The following is a 14255-nucleotide window of genomic DNA, read 5'->3' on the forward strand; positions in this document are numbered from 1 at the left end:
TCTCAGTATGAGTCTACATTGGATGTGCCTTTCAAGAAAAACAAAAACAAAAACAAATGTAATCCTTGGTGGTACAAGTAGACATATGGTTCTGGAATGTTGGAGGTGATTCATCCTGTTTTTTACTCCTTGTCTGCTATCTGCCTCTAGCTTGGGCAGCCTCTTTCTAAGTGAGAAGTAGTATAATGAGGGGACTCAAAGGCTCCTTCATACACAGGAACCAAGGGTTACTGTCACTGGTGAACAGTGTCATGTGTGAAGCACATGAGGGAACTGGGGATGTTTCTCCTAGAGAAAAAGGGCAGATGATATAGGGGCTATTTTCAAATATCTGAAATGCTGCCTTTCTAGAAGAGTGATAAACTTTTGTTAAAAGACACAGAAAACCAGATTTTAGCTCAGTATAAGGAAAAACTTTCTAATAGTCAGATATGTGGATTCCTCAAGATCCTGGAGGTTGTTCAAAGATAGTATGGGCAATTACTCATCCATTCATTCAACAGATATTTGTTGAGAATTTACTATGTGCCAGGCCCCATTCTGAGTCTGGGTCCCTAAACAAAACACACAAACATCCCTGACCTCATGGAAGAGACAGATAATAAATGATACACATAAGAAACAAGTAATTAGTAATATGTCACACTGTAATTACTGCTATTGGGGGCAGGATGGCAGGACTGGATAAGGAATTAGACACAGGGTTCTTTAAGATCTTTTTCAGTTCTAAAATGCCAAAAATGCAAATGCATTTGAGAGTATAGTATACCTCTTGAGGAGACAATTAAAATACAATGGCACCTATAAGCTCCCTGAACAAAAGAAATGGGAAGAGGAAGTTTAATATTATGCCTGACACTTAAAAAAAAAAAAAACAACTACTCTGTTCACATTCATTAACATTTAAAAACAGTATAAAACTACTGTTAAAATCCTTACCAGCTATTTTGTTCCAGTTACTTTTCTGTTCTTTTTTGTTTTGAGTTCTTTTGCATCTAAGTAACTGTTAAAGTCCATAGCACGCAAACTTTATTACATTCATTCTGAATTTTTCTTTTTAGAATTTTATCCCACGCCAAGCTCCTGACGGAGAGGCTTTGACATAAAATAATCTTCTATACCTTCCCTGACATTTTTAGAAACGCCTAGAAACAAAATCCTACTTGAGCTAGTAAAACTATTACATCTAAAGCATCATGGGCAACTTACAGTTGGCATGTTTTTAATGATACTTGGAAACAGTGTTTGAGGCTGTTTCTGTTGGCCCTGCTGCTTTGGCGCCTGCTGGACACTTATGTTCTGTGGAGGCTGGATGGGCTGCAGTGGCTGGTGATTGTATTTTGGCTGGGGCTGTCCGGCAGTCTGATCATGTACTTCTGGTAGAGGCTTAGGCTCTGGATCAATTAAAGATGGCTTCGATTCTAGCAGTTGTACCTGCTTATTCAAAGATTGTTTCGATTCCAGATGATGTGAGGAAGGGCCTAATACTTGACCAACTTGAAAATACGGGTGTTTCAGTGCCTATTAAAAGCATGGAAATAACAAATGGAAAATCATTCCACCTAAATTTATTGCATATAAACTACTGTTTGACACTGGGCTAAGCATATACCACTACCCTAGGTAAGTTTGAAAGACTTATCCAGTTTCCCTCATGTGGTGACTTTAGAAAGATAACCAGGAAAAAATAATTTCAGAAATAACATTCTCAAGAGAAATAAAGTACAAGTTATTAGGAAAAATGTAAAACTCACTTGTAATTTTAACATCCAGGCAAAGCATATACTGTATTTATTTTAAGATTTTGTATGAAAACAAAACTTAGCTTACAAGCATTGGCTAAATTTGATATGATCAATTTAAACTAAAATGCTAGATACTGGAGCTCTGATTTAAGGAAACGTGGTTGCGCGGGTGGCTGAGTGAGATGGCTGGCTGCGACAAAGATTGCGCCCAGATAAGTCTGACATGCGCTCGGTAGTAAGTGGTGGACGGAAAATGGCAAGGCCAAGGGGAGAGGGCATTTTTGTTATCAAAAAGTCCCTGAAACGACAGCTGAAGAACACAATGTAGGCTAAACGCTTTTGGCTCGCTCAGAAGGTCCGTTTGGGTATTTAGTGTTTGCAGGGAGCACCTGTTGTTCTCTTCCTGCCTGTAGGTGTTTTACGCTCACACCTCCATTTTAAAAAATGATTTTTCTCGCGCAGAGAATGTGTGGATGACTTGGCTGGCTAGAGGATTAATTTCCAAAGGAAACTTTTATTACTAACAGCATATGGCAGAGATCCGGAGAAGATGGCGGAGGAGTGAATGGGAGTCACAATGACCTCCTCCCAAGACCAAACTGGAATTGCAACTAAGTAGTGGAATAATCACCTGGAAAGCAGTGGAGCGATAGTGGGAGAGGAGCCTTGGTGCCACGGACAGTGGATTCTACTCTCACACATCCCAATGGATGAGAAATGCGGTGGAGGCTCAAGAGGGTGGGCTGGGTGCCCACGGGCACTGGCACCAGAGGGACACTGAAATGGCCAGTTAGCTTCCCCCGAGAAGAACGGGGTCTGAATCATAAACAGGAACCCCTAAACTACAGCAGCTAAAACCAAGAAAATACAGACAAAATGCAACCCCAAAAAGCTTAGGGGCGCTCTCTGCCAGAGACAGGTGGCTGGGGATGCAGAGACATTTAAAGGGCCAACACAAAATTTGCAGTGGCAGCCACCCTCCTTGATCTCTCGGCAGAGGCGGCAGCAGGGTGGGCTGGTGCCTGGGAAAAGACTGGTGAGGAAAACTTTGTGAAGAGAACTGACAGGGCGGCCAGTGGATCCCTGGTGATGGCACGCCTCCCACTCTGCAGCTACCATCTCGCTCAGGCATACGGGAATCAATTAACCTGCCTTTTCTGCGCTCCACGCACAGCTTCTACGCCTGTGAGCTGCGGGGCTGAGCGCAGACTGGCTGGGAGAGCCTTGAGGAGAGACTGGAGACAGAGGCGTTGGGGAAAGAACGGGAGGAGGAACCAGGGAGCCCCGACTCCCTCCCCTTTCCGTAGTCTCCATTGTGGGCTGGAAAGGCGTGCCCCCAAAGAGGCAGAAGAGGGGCGCGCAGGAACGACACTGCCTGTGATTGAAACGCAGGCCACACAGGTGGTGGATCCTTGGCCGAAGGGGTAACAGAACTGCCCAGAGACCCCTGAGGAGAGACTAGAAACGGAGACGTTGGAAAAGAACGGGAGGAGGAACCAGGGACTCCCGACTCCTTCTCCTTGTCATAGTCTCCATTGTGCGGGAAGAGACCACACCCCCAAAGAGCCAAAAGCCGAAAAGCACACATCGACACCCCAAAAACACCCACTGCAGGCGCGCACACTTGCGCCGAGTGACTGGCGAGGGTTGGCGAGCGTGTGTGTGACCCGCGCGGGCTGGTGAACGCTTGCACCGGCCGGCAAGGCCTCCCACAGATTGGCACCAATACGGCCTGCGAGGGAGTGCACAGAGTGGCAAGGGCAGACATAAATTGACCAGCCCGCCGGCCACTGAGGAGCGGCCACAAAATTAGTACAGCTGCCCAGAGTCCCTGGAGGAGAGACCAGAGACAGGATTAACCAGAGAGTCCTGGAGGTGACTTCCTCCCATTTCCGTACTCCCCATTTGGCGAGGGCAAGCAACGCACCCAAAGAGCCAAAAGCGGGGAAAATACACAATAGAAGACCCTAAACTGACCATAGCCGCGGAGCTCGCTGGCCAGGGGGCCAGATGAGTACACGAGGTCGCGCATAAGACCCCTGGTCTGGGGCAAGCACAGGCGAGCCCAGGCAGGCAGGGGATCCTGCCGCGCTGGGAGCGAGCTCAAGGAGCCTGCACGAGAGTGCAGAGAGATCCCAAAAAATAGCCCAGCCCTGACCGAAGGGGTCACAGAGATGCTCCAAGCAGGAGTCAGACACAGATATGAGACTCCTGGAAGGCTCAAACAGACAACCCAAGGTCCTATAGGGTCAACAACTCACATCATAAGAGGCAGGCCGAGAAAGAAAAGTAAAGGACAAAAATACTTAACAGACTCTCACAAAAATGGGAAGAAAAAGAAGTTCCCCCCAAATGAGTGGAAAAGGGAACTCCCCACAGAGAGAGATAAATGAAATAGAGGCAAGGGAACTATCATACAGAATTCAAAACAATGGTTCTAAGGAAGCTCAATGAGCTCAGCCAGCTCAAAGAGAACTATGAGAAACGGCAAAGAAACTATCAGGATCTTACAGCAAACTATATTAGCCTGGAAAAGGACATAGAAACTATCAAGAAGACACAAGAGGATATGAAGAATACCATTTCTGAATTGAAGAACACAGTACAAGGAATCCAAAGCAGGCTGGATGAAGCCGAGGATCGAATCACTGAGATGGAGGATAAGGTAGAAAGAAGCTCCCAGAAAGAACAAGAAATGGAAAAATGACCCAAAAAGAATGAAGAGGCATGTAGGGAAATGCAGGACAACCTGAAACGCAATAGTATCCATATAATAGGGATACCAGAAGGAGAAGAAGAGGAGCAAGGAATAGAGAACCTCCTCGAAAAAGTAATGATGGAAAATTTCCCTAATTTGAGGAGAGAAAGGCTCTCATGGATCCAGGAGGCACAGAGGACCCCACTCAAGAGGGACTCAAATAGGTCCACTCCAAGACACATCATCATTAAAATGGCAAATGTCAAAGACAAAGAGAGAATCCTCAAGGCAGCAAGGGAGAAGGAGAAAGTAACATACAAGGGGGTCCCAATACTCCTAGGAGTTGACTTCTCAACAGAAACACTACAAGCCAGAAGGGAATGGCAACAAATAATCCAAGCCATGAAAAGCAAGGGCCTACAGCCAAGGCTGCTCTACCCAGCTGGGCTCTCCATTAAAATAGAAGGGGAAATACAGACTTTCCCAGAGAAGAGAAGGCTAAAAGAATACATCTCTACCAAACCAGCACTCCAAGATATGCTAAGGGGACTGGTTTAAGCAGATGAAGGAAAAGAATGAGAGAGAGAGGAACACAGGTACAAAGAGAAAAGATGAGTAAGTTTCTATCAGTAATATCTCTCAATGTGAATGGACTAAATGCCCCAATCAAAAGACACAGGGTAGCTGAATGGGTAAGAAAACATGACCCACACATATGCTGCCTACAAGAGACCCACCTCAGAGCAAGAGATCTACACAGATTGAAAGTAAAGGGATGGAAAACAATATTCCAAGCAAATGGGCATGAGATAAAGGCCGGGGTTGCCAAACTTGTATCAGACAAAGGAGATTTCAAAAGAAAGGCCATAAAGAGAGACCCAGAGGGGTACTTTATAATACTTAAAGGAAGAATCTATCAAGAAGACATCAACATTGTAAACTTTATGCTCCCAATATAGGAGCCCCCAAGTTTATAAGGAAATTGTTGGACGACTTCAAAAAAGATATAGACAACACCACACTGATAGTAGGGGATTTCAACACCCCACTGTCAAAAATGGACAGATCTTCCAAACAAAACATTAATAAACATATTGTGGCGCTGAATGACACACTGAATCAAAGAGACTTAACTGACATATATAGAACCTTACATCCCAAAGAAGAAAAATACACATTCTTTTCAAATGCTCATGGCAGTTTTTCAAAGATAGACCACATGATAGGACACAAAGCAAACCTCAGCAAATTCAGGAAAATTGAAATAATACCAAACTTTTTCCCGGACCACAAGGGCTTGAAACTGGAAATCAACCTCAAAGAGAAACTTCAAAAACTTGGAAACTCATGGAGACTGAACAGTACACTATTAAACAATGAATGGGTCAATAATGAGATAAGAGAAGAAATAAAAAAATTTCTGGAAACAAATGAAAATGAACAGACAACAGTCCAAAACCTATAGGACACAGCAAAGGCAGTCCTGAGAGGGAAGTTCATAGCAATACAGGCTTACCTAAAAAAGATAGAAACATTTCAAATAAAAGACCTAACACTACAACTTCAAGAACTGGAGAAACAACAACAAATAAATCCCAAAGCAAGGAGAAGGAAGGAAATAGTCAAGATTAGAGCAGAACTGAATGATATAGAGACAAAAAGAACAATTCAGAGGATCAACCAATCGAGAAGCTGGTTCTTTGAAAAGATAAATAAAATTGACAAGCCTTTCAGCAGACTCATCAAGAAAAAAAGGGAGAGGACCCAAATTAATAATATCAGAAATGAAAGAGGAGAAATAACAACTGATATCACAGAAATACAAATGATCATCAGAAACTACTATCAACAATTATATGCCAAGAAATTTGAAAATCTTGATGAAATGGACAAATTGTTAGAAAAGTATAATCTTCCAGCACTGAAGGAGGAAGAAACAGAAAGCTTGAACAGACCAGTAACAGCTGGGGAAATTGAAGCAGTAACCAAGAAACTCCCAGCACACAAAAGCCCAGGGCCGGACAGTTTCACAGAAGAATTTTACAAAACATTTAAGGAAGAGGTAACCCCTGTCCTTCTCAGACTATTCCAAAAAATCCAAGAGAAGGGAAGACTCCCAGACTCCTTCTATGAGGCCAGCATCACCCTGATTCCAAAACCAGATAAAGACCCTACAAAGAAAGAAAACTACAGGCCAATTTCACTGATCAACATAGATGCTAAAATCCTCAACAAAATATTGGCAAACCGCATCCAGCAACACATTCAAAAGATTATCCACCACGATCAAGTGGGATTCATCCCAGGGATGCAGGGATGGTTCAATATACGCAAATCAGTAAACGCGATACATCACATAAATAAAAGACAAAAACCACATGATCATCTCGATAGATGCAGAAAAAAAAGCATTCGATAAGGCACAGCACCCACTTATTATCAAAACACTCAGCAAAATGGGAATAAATGGGGCATTCTTCAACGTAATAAAGGCCATATATGAGAAACCTACAGCCAAATTCATACTCAACGGGCAAAAACTGAAAGCTTTCTCACTAAGATCGGGAACACGACAAGGATGTCTGCTCTCACTGCTTCTTTTCAACATCGTATTGGAAGTCCTAGCCACAGCGGTCAGACAAGAGAAAGAGATAAAAGGCATCCAAATAGGAAAGGAGGAAGTAAAGCTATCATTGTTTGCAGATGACATGATAGTGTACATAGAAAACCCTGTAGACTCTACCAAAAAACTCCTCAACCTAATAAGTGAATTTGGCAAAACTGCTGGATACAAAGTCAACATTCGGAAATCAAAGGCATTTTTGTACACCAGCAATGCAATAGAAGAAGAAATCAGAAAAAAAATACCATTCGATATAGCAACAAGAAAAATTAAAGTACCTAGGCATAAATTTAATCAAAGATGTAAAAAACTTGTACGCAGAAACTATACAACATTGAAGAAAGAAATTAAGGAAGACACAAATAAATGGAAGCATATACTGTGCTCATGGAATGGAAGAAATAATATCCTCAAAATGTCCATACTACCCAAAGCAATTTATAGATTCAACGCAATCCCTATTAAGATACCAATGACGTATTTCACAGAAATAGAACAGACATTTCAAAAATTTATATGGAAACATAAACGACCCCGAATAGCCTCAGCAATCTTGAGAAACAAACACAAAGTAGGAGGGATCACAATACCGGACATCAAACTCTACTACAAAGCCACTATACTCAAAACAATCTGGTACTGGCACAAGAACAGACCCATAGATCAGTGGAACAGAATAGAAAGCCCAGAAATAAGCCCAGGTCTCTAGGGGCATCTAATATTTGAGAAAGGGAGCAGAAGCATAAAATGGAGCAATAATAGCCTCTTCAACAAATGGTGTTGGGAGAGCTGGACGGCTACATGCAAAAAATTGAAATTGGATCATCAGCTGACACCATACACAAAAATAAACTCAAGATGGATAAAAGACTTAAATGTAAGTCACAACACCATCAAAGTCCTAGAGGAGAACATTGTCAGGAAACTCTCAGATATCCCACGCAGCAAGTTTTTTACTGATATGTCTCCTAAAGCAAGGGACATAAAGGAAAGAATAAACAAGTGGGACCTCATAAAAATAAGAAGCTTCTGCACGGCAAAAGAAAAGATCAGAAAATGAAAAGGGAGCCAACTCTATGGGGAAATATGTTCGCTAATGATACATCAGATAGAGGTTTGATCTCCAAGATATATAAAGAAGTCACTTGACTCCACTCCAAGAAGACAAATGATCCAATCAAAAAATGGGCAAAGGACCTGGGCAGACGCTTTTCCAAGGAGGAGATACAGAGGGCCCAGAGGCATTTGAAAGGATGCTCAGCATCACTAGCCATCAGAGAAATGCAGATCAAAACCACCATGAGTTACCACCTCACACCAGTCAGAATGGCCATCATAAACAGATCAACAAACAACAGGTGCTGGCGAGGCTGTGGAGAAAAGGGAACCCTAGTACACTGTTGGTGGGAATGCAGACTGGTGCAGCCACTGTGGAAAGCAGTGTGGAATTTCCTCAAAAAGCTGAAAATGGAACTGCCTTTTGATCCAGTGATTCCCCTGCTGGGACTATACCCTAAGAACACCAAAACGCCAATACAAAAGAACCTACGCACCCCAATGTTCAAAGCAGCACAATTTACAATAGCCAAGTGTTGGAAGCAACCTAAATGCCCATCAGTAGATGAGTGGATCAAAAAATTATGGTACATATACACAATGGAATACTACGCAGCAGAAAGAAAAAAAGAAGTACTAAACTTCGCGACAGCATGGATGGAACTCGAGAGCATCATGCTAAGCGAAATAAACCAGGGGGCGAAAGACAAATACCATATGATCTCACCTATAAGCGGAACCTAACCAACAATACAAAGATGCAAGGAAAATAAGACCAGCAACACTGAAAGGAAAAGAAATCAACAGAGACAAGAGGGAAGGGGGGCGGGGCGCAGGGAAAAGGAAGGGAAGGGGAAAGTCAAGGAACATATAGCAAGGACTCATGGACAAAACCAAAGGGGAAGAGCTGAGGGAGGGAAGGAGGGAGGGGGCAAGGGAAAGTGGTGGGGGGGAGGCAGAGACAAATATATTTGAAAAAGTAAATTAAAATAAAATTTAAAAAAAAATAAAGAACTTACAAAAAAAATTCTAGATACTGATAATGTTTAAGTCCCTCCAAAGGCATTATGAAATGAGTTTAAAAACCTTTTAGGTAGTTTATTTAAAAATGATTAACTCTAACATAATGTGTTAGTAAAATTCAGGGCTACTCTTAGCCAAAATATAACAATGTATCTACTAGAAATAAAAAAATTCTAAGAAAGAAAATTATAAATGCATACATGTTAAAGCATATTCATCAATACACCGGCAAAGAAAAGATATTTATCGGAAGAAAGTATAAAAATACTAATAAAAATGATCATTGTTTGGGTTTTAAGATCAGTCTCCCAGTTGCTGCTACTGCATGGGGTTGGAGGTGGGGAGCCCTGATGACTGGGTAACAGTCTAGAGAAGTGGTTCTCAGCCGGGGGTGATTTCGCCTCTCAGGAGACATTTGGCAATGTCTGGAGATATTTTTTATTGTCATGACTTGTGGGTAGGAAATGCAACTGGCATCTAGGTATGCTGCAAAGGATGCTTTTGAGTATCCTGCAGTGAACAGAACAATCACCACAATAAAGCATCATCTGGTCCGAACTGTCAGTGCTGAGGCTGATGAAACTTGGTCTAGAGAATGAACTGAAGCCTTCTGAGCAGCTCGCTGTGGACACTGATTCTCTCATCGGGGTCATACACCCGGATGGAGGAGGGAAGTTCCCAGTTCTGCTGAGTTTGAGTTTGGGGGGGCCTCCTTAAGAGAACCAAGGTTTGTTTTTCTGCACCTCTACTCTATATGAGCAGAACCCTGACCTCCAGTTAACTTCTTCTCAGGTGTGTAAGGGAAGGAGGCAGCTCAGTACATTGGCACTGTATCCTGTAACTTAACCTCTCCCTAACTAGGTCTCTTTATTTACACTAAAAAGCAGGTCTATGAAATAGTGAACAAGAAGGTTACAGGAAGGGAAGTACATTTTGGCAGAGGTGAAAAGGTATTAAGATGTCACTTACCACAACTGGTATGTGTTAATTACACTGACATTACTAAGTGGAACCCAACAAATACAGATAATTTAAAGTGCCTAGAAGGCACTCAAATTCTGAATTAAGTCAAATTAATTAGTATGTCAATATTCCTATATTAATAGTGCATATTTTGAAACTAGAACATTTATGAATGTTTTGTGATTTCAAAGCTTCATCCCTAACAACTTTTCGCCTTTAAGATATCCACTACCATCCTTTAAAGAATCTTTTTAAAAAGTATTTTATTTTTTCCTGTTTATTAAGGGAATATTTGTTCATTACACAGAATAAGGAATGTATGGAAAGTTGTCAGGAAGGAATTAAAATAATCTCTAATGCCAACACCAAGATAAAACTACTGCTCACATTTAGATATTTTTCTGAGTATATCTTTCTAGTTATATAACATATTTTTAAAATAAAATCATATTACACATATAATATAGCTCACTTTTACACTTAGCATTTAAGCTTAAGAATTCTTTGAAATAGTTATTTAAAAAATTTCACTTTAATGGTGGCATAATAGCCCATATTAAGGGTTTATATACTTTAAATGTTCCCCTGGCAACATTTATGTTTCTACTTCCAATGAAAAAGTTCTTAATTAGCTTTGAACATCTTTGGGCATAAATTTTTACCCAACTTTCTGATTTCTGTTTTTTAAGGTTCTTTATATACATTGCAAAATTGTTTTCCATTAGTACTTAGAAAAAGAGCTTTTAAACTACTTTTAGTTTTTGTTAATTTGATAGGTAAAAAAATAGTACATCATTTTCATTTGCATTTTATGACAGTGAAAAAGGGTTGAACATTTTAAAAATGTTTTTAGTAATTTTAATTTGTTTTTCTGTGATTTTTTGCACGTCTCATGCCCACTTTTCTTTTGTAGGTAAATTTTAAAGATTTTTTTATTATATTTTTGTTACAAAAGTAATAAATATTTAGAAATATTAGAAAATACACTGTCCTGTTTGTTAAAAATAATTGTTGGTCTTTTAATTTTAAGATTTTTATGTTAGAAAAATTTTAATTTTTATAATCACATATTCTGAGTTTTCCATTTGTGTTTTCTTCTATTACTTTTATACCCATATTTTTCATACCTTGAGATCAAATATTCACCTATACTTTTTTAGTTCTTAGTAGTTTAGTAAACCACACCCCTCCCCCGCCCACCACCACCATTATTTAAACCTTCTGTGATTTACTCATAAGGTACGGTAAAGAGTAAAACCTAAACTTATCTTCTCCCTCAGAGTTAACTAACTGTCCCAGTAGTATTCACTGAATAATTCCCTTCCCTCCAGTTCATGGGGCCATGTTTACCTTACGCTGACTTACAGCCTTTGCAACTCTGAGCTATTTGTTAAATCTTATGCTAGTACCTTTACTGTTATCATCAGTTTACAGACTACTTCATATTTGACAGGGCAAGCTGTCCACCCCAGCACCACCTTTCAATTACTTATTTTTGTTCAAACCTGTCTTGACTATTCTTTTCCATTTGTTCCTCCATATGATCTTTAGAAAACATTTTCTCAAGTTAAATTTTTAAAAGGCCAAATAATTTTTTGGTAATTTTAACACTGAATTTATATTAAATAATAAGAATAATACAACAAACTTAATGTGACATTTTAATTTAACCCTTTTAAAATTGAAGCCCATATTTTTATTTTAAAACCATGGTGTTTTAAAGACTGTAAGACATGAGGTGCAATATAAAATGTAGTCGCACAGGGGCCAAGCTTTGAGTGTCAATTACTGCCCTCTTGTGGAAGAGTGAACAAGAATCCACCTCAAAGGTAAGCATCAGAAAGTCAACACACCATACGATTGGTGAGCTGCTTTTTTACTTCCATAATAGGTTTCTTCCTAACTAGCCTGCCACTTGCCTGAATGTTTACTGTTAGAGATTTACCGTATTTTGCCGTGTATAATGAACTCCCGTGTATAAAGCGCATCCACATTTTTGACCCAAATTTTCAGGAAAAAAATCTTTTATTTTAATTTTTTAATTCACTTAATTATTTATATTTAGATACTTGTTTTTTTGTATTATAATGGAATTTTAGCATTTATTTCTGGAGATATTATGGTACAAGAAATTTTATGTAACAAATAATTACAAAACACAAGAACACATACAAGGTACAAAAAATTTTAAGTACTCATAACAAATTTACAATATTTATGCATCATAAAAGGCCAAGAACTCTTCATCATTGTCAAATCAGAAGTATCATCTTCTTCTGTTTCTATATTACTGGTGTCTTCTGAAGAGTCACTTTCCTCATCCTGGTAAGTTTCATTGTCCTCAATTCCATCTATAGGACTGCAGATGCCGCATTTTTTAAACGGTTTTACAACTACTTCCTTCTTGACACCATTCCATGATCTTAGGGTCCAATCACAAACCTGGGCAAGGGATGCTTCCTTGATCCTGTCTGTAGGTGTTAAATCATTACCAGCTGACTGCATCCACGATGTCCACTCTTTCTTCATTAGAGCCTTAAATGGCTTGTTTACTGAGACATCAAGAGATTGCAGTTGGCTGGTTAGCCCAACAGCTCATGACAAGCTGAGTTTTCAAGTCGGCTGCAATTGTTTTTGCACTTTGTGTAAAATGGGCTTTGAAGTGATCAAAAACAAGTAAAGCTGGATTTTTAAGTAATCCTCCAGGCCTTTGTGACTAGACTTTGTTAAACCAGATTTTCATGCCTTTTTCATTCATCCATTCTTTTTCATGCATGTGGACAATGACTCGACTTGGAATCTTCTTTTCGAAACAATTTTTCTTCTTTTAAATATGATCACAAGTGGTAGCTTTGTCCCATCTGCACAACAGGCTAGAACAACAGTGAAATGTGTTTTCTCATGACCACTAGCTTTAATAGCCACGGTCTTTGCTCCTTTGTCATCCACAGTTCTGATGGATGGCACATCCAATGTGAGTGGGACCTCATCCATACTGGCAATTTGGGACAGCTCAAAGTTCTAAGTCTTTCAAAGATTGATAACTTAAGAATGAAATTCCAAAACTTGATTCTCATAGGCTGCTCGAAGTTTTGGGGCAAGTTTTGTTCATGTCCTCACACTCAAACCTTTTCTCTTCATAAAGTTAAAGCACCACTTAGATGTCCCTGAGAAATCATCAATGTTTTTTTCTTGTGCAATTCTTCTACCTTCTTGTATCATCTTGGTTGAAACAGAGATCCCAGTCTGATGCTGCTCCAGAATCTAGGTCTTCACCTCCTGCTTTTCCAACCGGCCACTTCGGAGGTTCCCCTTGCATTGCCTTCTTCTATCTCAGCATCTGAAGAAGCTTTTCCTCCTGTTGCCTCCACAAACTGATGACACTCTCTGTGGGAGGAGGTCCAAAGTATCTCTTGGCAGCTCTGCTATATTTATACTTAATTATATTATAATAGAAATATAATAGAAATACACTTATATTTATAACATTTATAATATTAAATATATTTATATTTACATTATATTTGTATTATAATTATATTTATATTATATGAATATAAATATAAATACAAATACTTACAATACTAAATATAAATAATGTTAAGTATTAAATATAAATATATATTTATATTCATTTATATTCATATTATATAATTATATTTATATTAAATATAAATGTTTATAATATTGAATATAAATATATTAATATAATAATATTCTATTTAGTAACTTTTAGCTTAAAGCTTTTCTTTAACTGTTTCAATGTTTTCCAAGGGATTTTCCAATAATTTCTCCCACCTAAAGTGTAATTTCTCCCCCATGGTAATAAAGTCAGCATCACCTGTCTTATCCAGTGGATAACAATCAGCATCTTACTCACTCTGTGGATAACAACATGTCACTCTTTGTTTCATTTCGTGGAATCGCTGGCTAAAACTGCTCTCATTGCAAGTTCAACAAAACCAATTATCATATTCCAGAGTATTATTTTGCATACAAATATCTTTATTGCTTTCTACAGTTACACTTTTAACACATAAGCATTAATAAAAGAATTAAAAATATTTATATAGATACAAAATTATTACTACCTATGTATAATGTACCTTGGGCCTTATTTATCCCTCAAAAATTTGGGCAAAAAGAG

The 14255-nt window shown here is 39.2% G+C and overlaps 1 protein-coding gene across 3 annotated transcripts in view; it reads right to left on the minus strand.

Annotated features, from left to right (window-relative positions):
- The window catches only part of MAK (male germ cell associated kinase), a 90810-nt gene that overhangs the window by 29258 nt on the left and 47297 nt on the right, over nucleotides 1–14255 (minus strand). For all 3 annotated transcript variants that reach the window (XM_054592113.1, XM_054592112.1, XM_054592111.1), the window contains exon 8: nucleotides 1210–1521. In XM_054592113.1, coding sequence (XP_054448088.1) covers nucleotides 1210–1521 — 312 coding nt within the window. The remainder of the gene's footprint in view (nucleotides 1–1209; nucleotides 1522–14255) is intronic.

This window comes from Pteronotus mesoamericanus, unplaced genomic scaffold (genome assembly GCF_021234165.1).
Source record: "Pteronotus mesoamericanus isolate MK-2021 breed Mesoamerican mustached bat unplaced genomic scaffold, CSHL_Meso_final scaffold_31, whole genome shotgun sequence".
Taxonomy (NCBI): Eukaryota; Metazoa; Chordata; class Mammalia; order Chiroptera; family Mormoopidae; genus Pteronotus; species Pteronotus mesoamericanus.